This window comes from Carcharhinus amblyrhynchos, chromosome 4, assembly GCF_965287045.1.
Source record: "Carcharhinus amblyrhynchos chromosome 4, sCarAmb.v2.hapA, whole genome shotgun sequence".
In the NCBI taxonomy this organism is placed as follows: Eukaryota; Metazoa; Chordata; class Chondrichthyes; order Carcharhiniformes; family Carcharhinidae; genus Carcharhinus; species Carcharhinus amblyrhynchos.
In genome coordinates, this window is record NC_137327.1 from 86,865,984 (window position 1) to 86,879,950 (window position 13,967).

The 13,967-nt window shown below is 41.0% G+C and overlaps 1 protein-coding gene and 1 non-coding gene across 4 annotated transcripts in view; both read left to right on the plus strand.

The window, feature by feature from the left end:
* The window catches only part of LOC145342168 (synaptotagmin-like protein 2), a 95,671-nt gene that overhangs the window by 53,765 nt on the left and 27,939 nt on the right, over nt 1-13,967 (plus strand). Inside the window, exons 8-11 of one of the 3 annotated variants that reach the window (XM_080187464.1) lie at nt 1,642-1,893; nt 6,321-6,563; nt 7,203-8,855; nt 10,151-10,246. In XM_080187464.1, coding sequence (XP_080043590.1) covers nt 1,642-1,893; nt 6,321-6,563; nt 7,203-8,855; nt 10,151-10,246 — 2,244 coding nt within the window. The remainder of the gene's footprint in view (nt 1-1,641; nt 1,894-6,320; nt 6,564-7,202; nt 8,856-10,150; nt 10,247-13,967) is intronic. The other 2 variants (XM_080187466.1, XM_080187465.1) reach the window with 2 other exon arrangements.
* Nucleotides 11,021-11,212, plus strand: LOC145342786 (U2 spliceosomal RNA). Its single transcript, XR_013886635.1, has one exon. It is a non-coding gene; the product is annotated as a U2 spliceosomal RNA (small nuclear RNA).

Below are 13,967 nucleotides of genomic sequence, written 5' to 3' on the forward strand. Positions count from 1 at the left end.
TTCTAATACTTATGTTCTTGTTCCACAGGGCAACCTTACTCACCTTTTGAAATTGTTCAGTCTGCTTATAGTTCCATATTTTAAGCAGGCATTCACAAAAACAAAGATTTTGAGGAGAGGAAGTGTTTGCTCCATTTTAAAAACCTTGTTATTTTAAAATCTGAATTTATATAGACAGGCTTATGAAGGCATGAATTCTACCCTTGCTATAAAGAAGTTCAAAAAGGCATTATGAGGCATTAAGCAAAGGCTTAGTACCTAGCTAAACCTGCTTTTTCAAAACAAAATAATCTGACTTTGAGTCAGGAGAGTAATTTTTCCATTTTATTCCTCAATTTAAGTGAAAGGGCAGCTAGTGGAGATATTGAGCCAGTTGCATGAAGAAGCATGTTCAAGATCAACTTAGAGTTTGCAATCCACTATCCTTTTCTATAAATACTGTGTACCATTTCTTCATTTAGGATTCTGAAATATCTCCTTAAGTACCTCCCAGTCCTGTGTTTTAACTTATTTTCCTGACTACTTTAGAGAACTGTTGGTGCCATCTTTCCAAAATTGCACAGTGTTGGATCAGGTGTGAGAAACTCACTGGTTTCACAGCCACTTTTTCTCACCTGATTTAACAGCATTCTTTGCAATTTCAGAATGCTGTTGAGGATTAGACAGCCAGCTGGAGGGGTGGACCCTAAATACATCAGCAATGCTGGGGATCTGAGACTGGGAAAGGACACCCGGACCTCCAAGTTAAATTTCAGACTGTTCCCTCCATGGACATCGGGATCCCTCTCCCCAGGGGCTATGGGCACCTCCATGTCCCTGGCATTGTCACCATGACTGGTTTTGCTTTTAGAAACCAGTGGCGCTTTGCACTGATGTGACATCATATTACCAAGGTGGGTAATGAAGCATTGTGGGTGGACCCAACAGCGTCAATCCCAGTAATTATATATAAATTTATTAAAATATATGGAAATCAGGTTCACACCCTTTCTGAACGTGATCCTGATTACCTCCTGGTACGGTGGGATGGGGGTAAGAAATTGTTCCGGATGCACTGTACAGACTTGTCCTTAGAGTTGCCATTGTCAATTAGATTTTTCCAATGTATATAAAGAGTCAAATCATCCACAATTATTGCAAAACCTTTCCTATGTTTATTTCTTGATTTTATACTGTGTCTTACACAGTTGTTATTATCCGGGATGGGGGTGGGGTGGTGGTGTGGCAATTATTATTCCCACATGGTGACTTCGTTCCCTTGCAATTTCTTATTTCCACACAGACTGATTTTTCATCTTTATCTTCCAAGCCAAAATCATTTCTAACTACCTACTGAGCTCATCCTTTATTAACAGAACTACCCCACTTCCTCTTCCCTCCTTCCTATCCTTCTGAAATGTCAAGTATGCTTGAATATTCAGTTCTCAGCCTTGGAAACTTTGCAATCACTCCTCAATAATGGTCATCGTAAAATGAATAGGGAATCTACATATTCTCAGTGCGAATATGAGGCTAACTTTTGCTTGTCTTTCCTTGTACTGAAAACCAAAAATGATCTTAATATATGTTTGACTTTCTATTGATAGGCCATATTATGAGACAGCTACTATTTGGGATGATTTGATATGGTCTCTGTTACAGGTCAGTACAAGATTCCTGTAGTTTCCAGTCTAGAATCTCCTACTTGTGAACAAGCTCCAGACCTGACGAAACAAGACAGTGTTGCAGATAGTCACTGTGATAGGACACAGGCCTACCAGGCTGCTAAAATTAGGGACCAAAGAGTTGCATCGACTGATGACAGCTCTCTGATGACAAGAGCTCAGAGTAATTTAGGTAATACAGATGAAACATGGAAGGCTCCAGAAGAAACTGAGCACAGTAATTTAAATGGTGAGTGTGTGGTCTTGAAATGAGCCCAATATGTAATGATTCAAGCCATGTTAATTTTTTAAAAATTACCTCCTTTCCTCTCTCTCCAAATTTCCCAACAATCTGACTAAACAATAGCTTGAGGATCTTTCACTGTTAGTAACATCATGGTTCCAAACCAAAGTGCCCTTGACTTATCTAATTGGTAATGCAATTACTGTGGCTCAGCACATGAAGAGCATGGCTTAACTTCAGTGCAGAAGTTTGCAATTGATCTAAAGTGCTTAACCAATCTCATCATCTCATGAAAGTGTGGTTATTCCAATTTTCTTGCTCTTTCTGCTGCTCATCATCTCCTTACATTAATACAGCCCCCTCATTTTTGGTGGTCTTTCCATTAAGCAGTTTGTCAATATGATGACTTTACCATTAATCTAGTTCCTTCACTCTGGTTATTCTCTTTCTGGTTAGAATCTTCAAGGTTATCAACATTCAATTTAACAATTATGTATGCCTCTTTTAAAAACAATTGAAATGGGAATTAGAAAAATGGCCTTCCCAAAGTGAGCCAAGAAATACAGCTGATATGGCAAATGGAAATGCTTCTATATCCACTCAAACATCAAACCCACAGTACTGAAAGTGATGTGATCCGCACTTTTTTTTCTCTTGCCTTAAAGAGCACAAAGTTAATCAAAATCTAGAGATTGATGTATCAAGAATTTTAAAGTTCTATCATATTCCTTTAAAGCCATTGTGAACTTTGAATAATGTTCCCCTCTATTTTCAAAAGTTTCCTGTATTGTAATGAGGATGTGCAATTGCAATTTATCAGGGCAATCTTTATTAGCTTCCTTAATCACTGTGACAGAGTTGAGGCTTTCCATTGCCATGTCTTCCTCATATCTGCTTTAGGTAACTTTTTAACAGAAAGGAAATTATAAATGACAGAATTCCGCAATGTGGTCGTTCAAAGACTAATAGTCTCGAGTTATATTAATAAACCTGCACAGCAGCATGTACTGAACCCTGGAAATGTATAAATCCAACGAAAGAGCTTCATTGTATGTTAATATAGGGAAGGAAAGAACAAAGTAGTTATATAGTTTCATACAGTTTTTAAAACGTCATTTGAACTTGGAACATGAATTTGAACCATTTGATGTGGGTGTCCTGGAGCCTGAATATCCTATCCCTACCCTCAGTCAATAGTCATGCAATAATGTTATTGATGGATAGAGGATTGGTTGTCAAATAGGAGGCAGAGAGTGGGGGTCAACGGGTGCTATTCGGATTGGCAGATGGTGACTAGTGGAGTGCCCCAGGGGCCGGTGCTGGGGCCTCAGCTTTTTACCATTTATATAGATGATCTGGAGGAGGGAACCGAGTGTAGGGTGTCGAAATTTGCTGATGACACCAAGATTGGGGGAACGGCAAATTGTGCGGAGGGTGTGGAGAGTCTGCAGAAGGATCTAGATAGGCTGGGCGAATGGGCCAGGAAATGGCAAATGGAATTTAATGTTGGCAAGTGTGAGGTGGTCCACTTTGGTAGGAAGAATGGTAGGAAGGACTATTACTTACGGGGCGAAAAACTGCAGCAGGCGACGGTGCAGAGGGACCTCGGGGTCCTTGTGCATGAGTCGCAAAAACCCAACTTGCAGGTGCAGCAGGTGGTCAGGAAGGCGAATGGGATGCTGGCCTTCATCGCGAGGGGGATTGAATATAAAAGTAGGGAGGTCTTGCTGCAGCTGTATAGGGCACTGGTGAGGCCACAGCTGGAGTACTGTGTGCAGTTTTGGGCGCCGCACCTGCGCAAAGATATTTTGGCCTTGGAGGGAGTGCAGAGGAGGTTTACTAGGCTGATACCGGAGTTGAGGGGGTTGAGCTATGAGGAGAGGGTGAATAAACTGGGCTTGTACTCGTTAGAGTTTAGAAGAATGAGGGGAGATCTCATTGAGACGTATAAGATGATGAATGGGATGGATAGGATAGAGGTGGAGAGACTCTTCCCGCTCAAAAAAGACAGTAGGACTAGGGGGCACAGCCTCAAGATAAAAGGGGGCGGTTTAGAACGGAGTTGAGGAGGAACTTCTTCACTCAAAGGGTGGTGAATCTCTGGAATTCTCTGCCCGTTGAAGTGGTGGAGGCTGCCTCGCTAAATATTTTTAAGACGCGGGTTGATGGGTTTTTGATGAGAGAGGGGATTAAGGGTTATGGGGAGAGGGCGGGAAAGTGGAACTGAGCAGCGACAGATCAGCCATGATCTTATTGAATGGTGGGGCAGGCTTGAAGGGCTAGATGGCCTACTCCTGCTCCTATTTCTTATGTTCTTATGATTAAAAATAGTGGGGGCAATTTTCCAAAAAAAATTCATGTTGAATTTGCATAAAAACTGGAGTATATCAAGCTTTTTTTCAACAGGAGTTTCTGTGCACTGCAGAATGTACTAGCATGAATCGTTCCAGAAACCAATGGGCAGGACCTATTCCCTGAAGAGGCTGACAGCACAGTGCTGAGCGGGCCATTGCCTATGAGCTGATCTCAGTGCCGAGATCAGTGGGTGCGCAGTGGCCTGCACTGCTGGCCTTCTGATCGTGCCAGAAATTGATGCAGAGCTGACGGTGCAGAAATTGCAAAAGCAGTGTAGCAGAATGGGAGAATCCCCTCCCGCACCTCCTCTCCAGCCCCCCCCACCACCCCCCCCCACCACCTCCCCCGTATGTTTGAGAAATATAACTCTACCACGAGAGAAAATGTACCTGTGTGCTGGTTTACCGTTCATTCCAAAATGAAAGCTTCGTTGCTGGTCGAGAACTTCAGTGAATTTCAAGCTAAAAGAATTACTCAGAGTAATTAGCACTCCCAGAACCATTAGGTGAAACAATAGTCATGGTTTGAATTTACATTGCACCCTTAAAAGGAAATCTGAAGGTACTTCATATTTGAAAATGGACATAAGACAGTTAAGGATCAAATGAGAAGGTGGCCAAAAGTTTGGTCAAAGTGGGTTTTTTGGCAGGTATGGAGATGGAGGGGGAATTAAATCCTGGAGCAGAAGCTCTGAAACAAAGCTATGTGTGGTGGATTTAGACACTGGCATGAACCAGAATGGCCTCAGTATCTCCATTGTTCATTTACTGCAAGTTGATTCATTGAGTTGAAGTAATATTGTCCTCTCTAAAGAAGTCACATATTGGTGGGATTTTGACTTTATTTTGTTGTACTTTTTTCCACTCTGTGGGGAGTTTTTAAAAGGTGGCCGATTTATATCTAAAAACTTTGACTCTATTCAAAAACTCGCAAAAGGCAAAGTCTCTGTTTTAAAGACGTAACAAAATTTATTTAAAACGCAAAAATCAAACTGGACAAACAATACATAAGCAGCCGTTCAGAGGCCCCCAAAGGGTTAAACAGCTCAGGTTCAGTATTGTAAAACCTCTCCAAAGGCCTGAGGCATTCAGCCAAAGTATAGAATGCTTATACCTTTTGTTATCTAAAATATACCTCATCATTAGCTTAAAATCAATTTCATTTTGTGTTCACATATCAGTCCATGTTTTGGTAAGTATTTCGGTCAATTGCAATCTGCCACTCAGTACAATGATATCTCATTAGTCTATTCAATCTGGACATCCTCCCATTTTAGCTAAACCCATTTCCTGGTTGCTGTGTAACAATGGATGCTTTCCATAGGTGAACTTTTCCCAAAGGTTCATTGCAAAGACAGAAAGATACGTGATTTCTGGGCCCTAGAAATGCATCATCTATGTCAGGACAGTGTATGCCATCATAATGTTACAACACTTGTCCCAAAAACTTGAAACTTTCAAATACTTTTTGCTAACTCATGGATTGCCGGTTTATAGCTCTAACCTTCTGACATTACTGTTGCACTTTGCAGCATTTTCTCTTTTTGACTAAGACAAACAGTACGTTTTATATATTAAAATGCACTTTCATATCTATATACTTCAAAATCATATTTATTTGTTTTAATACCGTTATTGCATTCACATATGAGCAAACCGTCTAAATTAATTAGTTAAAAAGAATCATTTAATCCCTTCTCATTCTTGTCTCCTAAAAGACTACATCTGTCTGTGAATCTTACTAGCTGATTCCCTTCTACACACTCATCCCTCCTTTTGCCATTTCTTCCTCATTGCCTTAGTCATTTTCATGCTGATATGAGACCAACCAAGGCCTGAGTTTCACCAGACATTTCCTAGCAATTGGCAGAGGGGAAAGATTTGCCACTTTGCTTTGAACTGGATTTAATTCAGCTGTGCTATTTATCCACTTGTTCATCATCTTAAATCATACAATTGGTGTATACTTCAGTACTGAAAGTGAAATTGCAATGAATGTATCGTACATTCTGTGACTTGAGAAGCTTATCTTAGAACATAGCTGCTCATTAAGTGAGCGTCATTTTTTTTGTGTTTCAGAGCAAGGATTTGCCACTGTTGTTACCAATGAGCCAGTGGGTGAGAAGGTCCTGGATGTGCCAAAACCAAAGAAGAGTGTGGCCACTCACTACAAAGGGGCACCTACTTATCAGACTCCAGTGGTCAGTGACAAAAGGAAAATATCTACCTCCAGCATTAGCCGGATTCCAAAATGGAGGAGCTTATCTAGAGAAAGTGAAGCATTATCAACAGAGAAACCAGAAAGCCTCGCCTCTGAGCCAGGTGACGTATAAATTATTCCTTAAATAAACTTTTCCTTCAGGCATTGTCTTCTTTTGAGAAATATCTGATTAGCTTTTTCTCTTTTAGAAGTGTCAACATAATTTGCAGCATTGTATTATGTCAGTTAAGATATGACACTTTTTCTTTGGTGTCTTATGAATATAGTCTGTTTCATTCAGTTTGCTTAAAAATACATTTGTTCGGCTTAGTGTTATTTGAGGGTGCTTTGTACGTTTACGAGACACTTACACAACTGAATCACACAATGGCTGGAATTTTCCAACAAACCCACAGTGGGGTTGACGAGCCTTGAAATCTTTGTTCACGTTGGCAGGACAGGAAGATCTAGCACAAAGGGCTGGAAAATTTTGGCCAATCTGCTTGTTTGAATTTGTCAAGTCCAGCCCAAAGATCGCTGAATAAATCTTGAACGTTAGTGTTGAATTTAGGCAGGGATAAGATTTCTGAGAGTACATTGGTGTAATGTGATTGATCTAATAGTTAATACCAATTCAGAGTGGGCCAAATGCTTTATTTTTATCATGTGAAGTTTTACTGATTTTAATATCTGTCCACTTCAGTGTAGCTTAAACTCAAGCTTTAGACATAATTGACTGAATGTTGCTTTATGAACTGTAGGTCCACAAGGACAGCCATTAGCTCCTGCTAATGAAGACCAAGAAGCTCTCAAGATGCTTGAGAAATTAGACTTGTCACCCACATCTCGAATTCCAAGATTGAAGAGTACTTCAGAAGCAGCAGCAGGAGAAACTCCTAAAGCATCTGTTGAGGACTTGAAGCCATCAAGTAGGCAGTTGGCAGGTAAGGACGGGACTACTGACGTGAGTGGTCAAGCAAAGGCTGCCTTCCAACCTTCTTCCAGAATAGCTAAATATCCGCCATCCTCTTCTGATGATGAGACAGAGAAAGGCCACAAAGCTGTGTTCACCATACATGCTTTGAGTAATAAGCACCTTGAAGATGAAATCCTGACTGATCCCAGCCATTTTAAAAACTTGAGGAATTTTTGGGAAACAGGAGTTGAATCCAGTAAAGCAAACAATGAGCCTCCAAGTGAAGTTTCCAAAATTCCACCCAGAAGGCTCCGATCACCAGATTATAAGAGGTGTCCAACTGAAATGAAGGATTCCACAGTGGCTGAGCCCAGGTCCAATGTGGTAACGAGGGAAATTCCTCCGACAAATAACTTCCTTAAATCTGAGCTTCAAGGGAATCAATCAGAACTTCATTCCTCTGAGGAAGAAGTTGGTCCGTTAAGCAGGATTAGTAAATTACGTCCTGTTCCTACACCAAGAATCAAAGCACCTAACAAAATGGGAAAGAATGATGCAGGGATAGCCAAATGGGATAAGCACGAATTAGTAACTCCCTCCATGATTGATGAAGTGCCTGAAGCTAATGTCCAGCAAACTCATAGCAATGATCATCAGGCCAAAGATTCCTTTGTGCCAAAATCCTTTGAACGCGCAAGATCCACAGAGGTTATGCTCTCCAATGACTTGAGTTGGGATGAATCTCTGTCAAACCAGAAAAGCAGGCAAGCTACTTGCGATTCCGTTAGGGAGGAAACTATAAAAAAGGAGATTCTTCCATCAAAAGAGAAAGAGAGGAAGGAGTTCTTCAAGAAGATAAAGAAAATGGCAGCTGAATCAGCACCTGTAGATGAGCTCACAACGAGAGAGGCTGAAAATGAAGTCAGCAGTGAGAGACCAATACTGGCTGACAATGGTCACAAAGCAGAGATGAGGATCCCTGTGGACAGTGACACAATAAAACTTGACAGGGAATGCCAAGATTTTCCAAACCACAGTAACAAGGAAATCAGGCTGAACTCTTCCAAGTCTGATATTCTTCTGTTGGAACAGGAAATGGCCCCAGTAACGAATGACTCTGCCAATCTTTCTTTGAGGAGCCAAGTAGAAGCCCTGGTGGACAAATCATCCAAAGACGATCTAACTGAACCCAAGAAATGCAATAAACACGCAGTATCAAGAGGTATGAGTGAAGAATCAAAATCTTTATGCACAAAGGCACGTTCTGGAGATGCTGGTGTGACAGCATCATCTACAGATAAGCTCAATCATTCAGTCGACATAAACCCCATTGTCAATAGCAAACCTTTAACTTTCACCGGCACACACGACAATGAAGATGACCTTTTGGGCAATGCAATAAAAAGAAATTCCAGAGTCCAGCAGGAGGAATATTCAAACAGTATCCATTCTATGGATGATTCAGAAAGTAATGACGATCTTCAAGGAATGGAGCAAGGTTTGACTTTTAATATCTAGTAATTTATCTTTTTGTGATGGCTGAATGTTAAACTCCTGAAACCTACCTCCTCTGTTTTGTGGTCGATATAAACTGAACCATGCTCTCAATCTACTTGTGCACCCCAAAGAAATTGTGGTTTGACATCACTTGGGCCCATCATTTAGATGAAGCTTTAACTGGTGCATGTCAATTCTGTATTCTACAAAGATCCCTTTCAACTTTGGGAAAACCATGACAAAGTGACAAAAGTTAAATATAATCTCATTAGTTACCTGAATATTGAGAAGCTTCAGGTTAAGCAGCAGATCTGAGTCTGGGTTTAAAGATTGGGAGTGAAGATTAGGACATGTGTTTTCCTCCAGAGGTAAGATTTCAAGGTGAAGTTTAAGATTTTAAGAGGAATTACCAGTTATCAAATGCAGATAGTTCAACATGGACAAAGTATTCAAATATCAAGAGAAGTGAATTATAAAAATCGGAAAGCTAGGGGTGTAAACAGTGCGCGGCATAGTGGCACAGTGGTTAGCACTGCTGCCTCATAGTGCCAGGGATTTGGGTTCAATTCCCGGCTTGGGTCACTGTCTGTGTGGAGTTTGCACATTCTCCCCATGTCTGCATGGGTTTCTTCCGGGTGCTTTCCTCTCTCAGTCAAAGATTTGCGGGTTAGGTTGATTAGCCATGCTAAATTGACCCTAATGACATAAATGAGGATTAAGGCCTGGGTGGGATTGTGGTCGGTACAGATTCAATGGGCCAGATGGCCTCCTTCTGTATTGTAGGGATTCTGTGATTCTAACAGAAGATGAACTTTTACATCTGGGGCCAATAATAGTGAAATGTTATTGTGGAATGTTATTGGGAATGAGTTCAAGAAGATGCAAAAGGGATGGATAGTATTGTTAAAAAGGGGAATAGATCGAGTTCACCTAATTAAAAGAATTGAGCTTGTTGGACCAAATATTTAAAAATTATTGGGTTCTTATAGAAATTTTGTTTGAATTATGAAACAAACCAGACAATGATCTTCAAATGTTAAGAACAAAAAGTACTTTGCGAACAGATTTATAGCAAAAAAAAAGTCATCAATGGGGAAAAAAAATGATTTGGGTTAATTTCAACTTCTTGCCTCTTAGTAAAAGGGTAATGTTTTAGGATTTCTCCAGCTAAAGGGGCTTCCCTCCTTCAAAGATTGAAGGTTGATACTTCAGCTGTTTGGATGTGCCTTTCTGCATGTATGTTATTTTGTAATGTGATCAGTTTTGCATGAAAACTTTCCCCTACTTTTAATTCAGGTCCTACTTATGGATTGTCTCCTGTAATGAGGGCTTTAGCCAGAGCTAAGAAAGCCAACACTAAGAGTATGGATAACCTAAATTCTACTACAGACAGTAAGTATTGGCATTCCCTGATATATTCCTACAGTGGAAGCAAAAATATCTCGCGTTTATTTGGCAGTATTCAGATCCTTAAGAAGTGCCAAAACATATTGTCAATAAGTTAACTTTGGCATGTCAATTATAGAAACAAATACAATGAATTTGCATATTGTAAAATCTGACAAACTGCAATGAAATGGAAGACCAGCTAATCTGTTCGGGTGAGGAATCTGTGTTGACTAATGTTAATAGTATTCAGATGGTGAGTATGAATTAGAGACTGCTCATGTATGTACCCTTCTTCTTAAGCAGCCCTCAAGATCAAGGATGACTTACTTTCACTTACTTACTTTTGATTGGTTCTAGATGGCTGACAAGTCCAGTGTGTGATCAGGCTGCCAAGGTTAAAGGTTCAAGTAGATGAGTTGGCAGTTTCTGCACTATCTCCAACATCTCAACTTCATGCTGTGGACTAAATCTCTTAAATATTTTTGATATCTTCTGAATGAAACTTCTTTAGTTTGGTTGGTCACAAGCCAGGAATCTCCACTAGTCTTTGATTTGGTTTATTATTGTCACATGAATGAGTATACAGTGAAAAGTATTGTTTCTTACGTGCGATACAGACAAACGATACCGTACATAGGAAAGGAGAGAGTGTAAAATGTAGTATTACAGTCTTGGCTAGGATGTAGAGAAAGATCAACTTAATGCGAGGTAGGTCCATTCAAAAGTCTGATGGCAACAGGGAAGAATTGGTTCTTGATTCAGTTGGTACGTGTCCTTGTCACTTCTCGGCCTTTTGGCTAAGATCAAGTGTAGTATCGAAATGCTGTGTTTGGTTGAAGTCATTAGGTTACATTTCAGCTTTATTTGAATCAATTTTTAAAAGCGGCATCTCGGCCTTTTGGCTAAGATGCAAATTAGATCAAGCCTTGGAGGAGGAACTACACCTACTCCAATCAGCTTGGATCATGTAGATCAAGCCCAAGACAGGAGGTGAGAGCCCTGTCTTGTCAGCTTGGATCGGGAATGTCCCAACTTGTTGAGACTCTGAATTGGATTTGATTTGATTGAATTGGAATGAAAATAAAAAAAAAACAGACATTTGTATTTTTTTCCCAGTGGAAGAAAATGGAAGAGAGAATGTCCGGGGTGCATGGGGTCCTTAATTATACTGCTTTTCTGAGGCAGCAGGAAGCGTACACAGTGTCGTTGCGTGGGAGGTTGGTTTGAATGATGTACTGGGCTTCATTCACAACCCTTTGTAGTTTCCTGTGGTCTTGGATGAAGCAGGAGCCATACCAAGCTGAGATACAACCAAAAATAATGCTTTCTGTGGTGCACCTGTAAAAGGTGGTGAGTTGTAGCTGACATGCCAAATTTCCTTAGTCTTTTGAGGAAGTAGAGGCATTGGTGAGTCACTTGGAGGGGAACCTCTAGGTGCTGGTGTTCCCAGGTGTCTGTTGCCCTTGTCCTTTTTAGATAGTAGTAGTTGTGGGTTTGGAATGTTCTGCCTAAGGAACCTTGGTGAGTTCTTGCAATGCATCTTGTAGATGGTACACATGACTGCCACAGTTTGTTAGTGGTAGAGGGATTGAATGTTTGCAGAAGGGTAGCAGTCAAGCAGGTAGCCTCGTCCTGAATGGTGTTGAGCTTCTTGAGTGTTGTTGGCACTGCGCTCATCCAAGCAAGTGGAGAGTATTCTATTACACTCCTAACTTGTGTCTTGTTAATGTTGGACAGGCTTTGGGGAGTCAGGAGGTAAGTTACTCACTGCAGAATTCCTAGCATCTGACCTGCTGTGGTAGCCACAGGATATATATGGTGAGTCCATTTCAGTTTCTGGTCAATGTTGATGATCAGGGATTCAGTGACTTCCCCCAGGATGTTGATGATCAGAGATTCAGTAATGCTATTGCCATTAAATATCAAGAGGTGATGGTTAGATCTCCTCTTGTTGGAGCTGGTCATTGCCTAGCACTTGTCACTTGCCACTTGTCAGCCCAAGCCTGCATATTGTCCAGGTTGTGCTGTATTTGGACATGAACTGTTTCAGTTTCTGATGAGTTGCAAGTGGTGCTGACATTGTGTAGTCATCAGTGAACATTCCACTTCTGACCTTAGGATAGAATGGAAGTCATTGGTGAAGCACCTGAAGCTGGTTGGGCCCAGGACACTACCTTGAGGAACCACTGCAGTGAAATCCTGGAGCTGAGACAACTGACCTCCAAGCACCACAACCATCTTCCTTTGTGCCAACATGACTCCAGCCAGTTTGCAGAAGGGTAGCAATCAAGCAGGTAGCCTTGTCCTGATTCCCATTGACACCAATTTTTCTAGGACTCCTTGATGCCACGCTCGGTCAAAATGCCTAGATATCAATGGGAATCACTTTCATCTCACCTCTAGACTTCGGCTCTTTTGGTCATGCCTGAACCAACCAATGAGGCTGAGCAATCTAGGCAGAACTCAAACTGAGCATCAGTGAATAGGTTTTGCTGAGTAACTGCTGCTTGACAGCACAATTGATGACCCCTTGCATCATTTTACTGATGATCGAGAGTAGACTGGACAACAGCAATGTCCTATGTTTCTTACCACCAGGTTTGGAAGATCTTGCAAAGGCACTGCTGGGGGTCCAGTTCTTGAGGTACCTGCTATACGTTGTCCAAGTCTCTGAAGGATATAGGAGCTCTGCTGCCCAGTAAAACATGATCTTAGTCTCAGGTTTGTGATCCTGTTCCTTAAATACTCCTCTCTTCAGTCGATTGGAGGCTGAGCCAGCACAGTGGAGGAATTTTGTTGTGTATAGGAGCAAGCTGAAGGAGGGATTTTTTTTTCAGTTGGAAGTCCATGGTATGCAATGTGTATCTCTGTAAATATGAGATTGTAAGTGAACCAAAATGAGGTTCCAGAATTCTGTCCTACACTGTCTAGCCATCTGAGTTTTGACACGTCATACTGAAAAATTTTGTCTTTGAATACTGCAGTTGAATCTTTTACACCCTCTTTAACAGGCAATTGGAGAAAGATGACAATACAACACTCATTAAACTATGCAGCATTTTGCAAACATGGGCATTACGGTGGCACAGTGGTTAGTACTGATACCTCAGTACCAGGGACCCAGGTTCGATTCTCGGCTTGGGTCACTGTCTGTGTGGAGTTTGCACATTCTACTCATATCTGTATGGGTTTCCTCCGGGTACTCCAGTTTCCTCCCACAGTCTGAAAGACGTGCTGGTTAGGTGCATTGACCTGAATGGGTGCTGGTGTGTGGCGACTAGGGGAATTTCACAGTAACTTCATTGCAGTGTTAATGTAAGCCTTACTTGTGACTATTAAATTAACTTGCTGTGTTTCACAATGTGAAATAGTGCTTAGACCTAATCTGTTAATAGTTGATATGGTAATAATAATATGGTAATATTGCATGGTAGCATATTAGTTGGTCAGGGTTGTGTGCTCAAAGCTACTGAGTGAGAGAAGAATCTTAGGGGAATTGTTTCCTGTTCACTGGATTGTTGAAAAAGCTGAAAGTGTGTTGGGATCAATTGCTAGGTTGGCAAATATAAAACAAGATGTACTATCTTTTCTTTCAACAAGATCAGACTGCATCTAAAACTGTTTATTTTCCATCCTTTCGTGTATTGGGTAAAGCATAGATATGAAGGATTTTCAAAATAATCAAGGGATTACATTCAGTGCACATAGATAGGCTTTTCAGCAA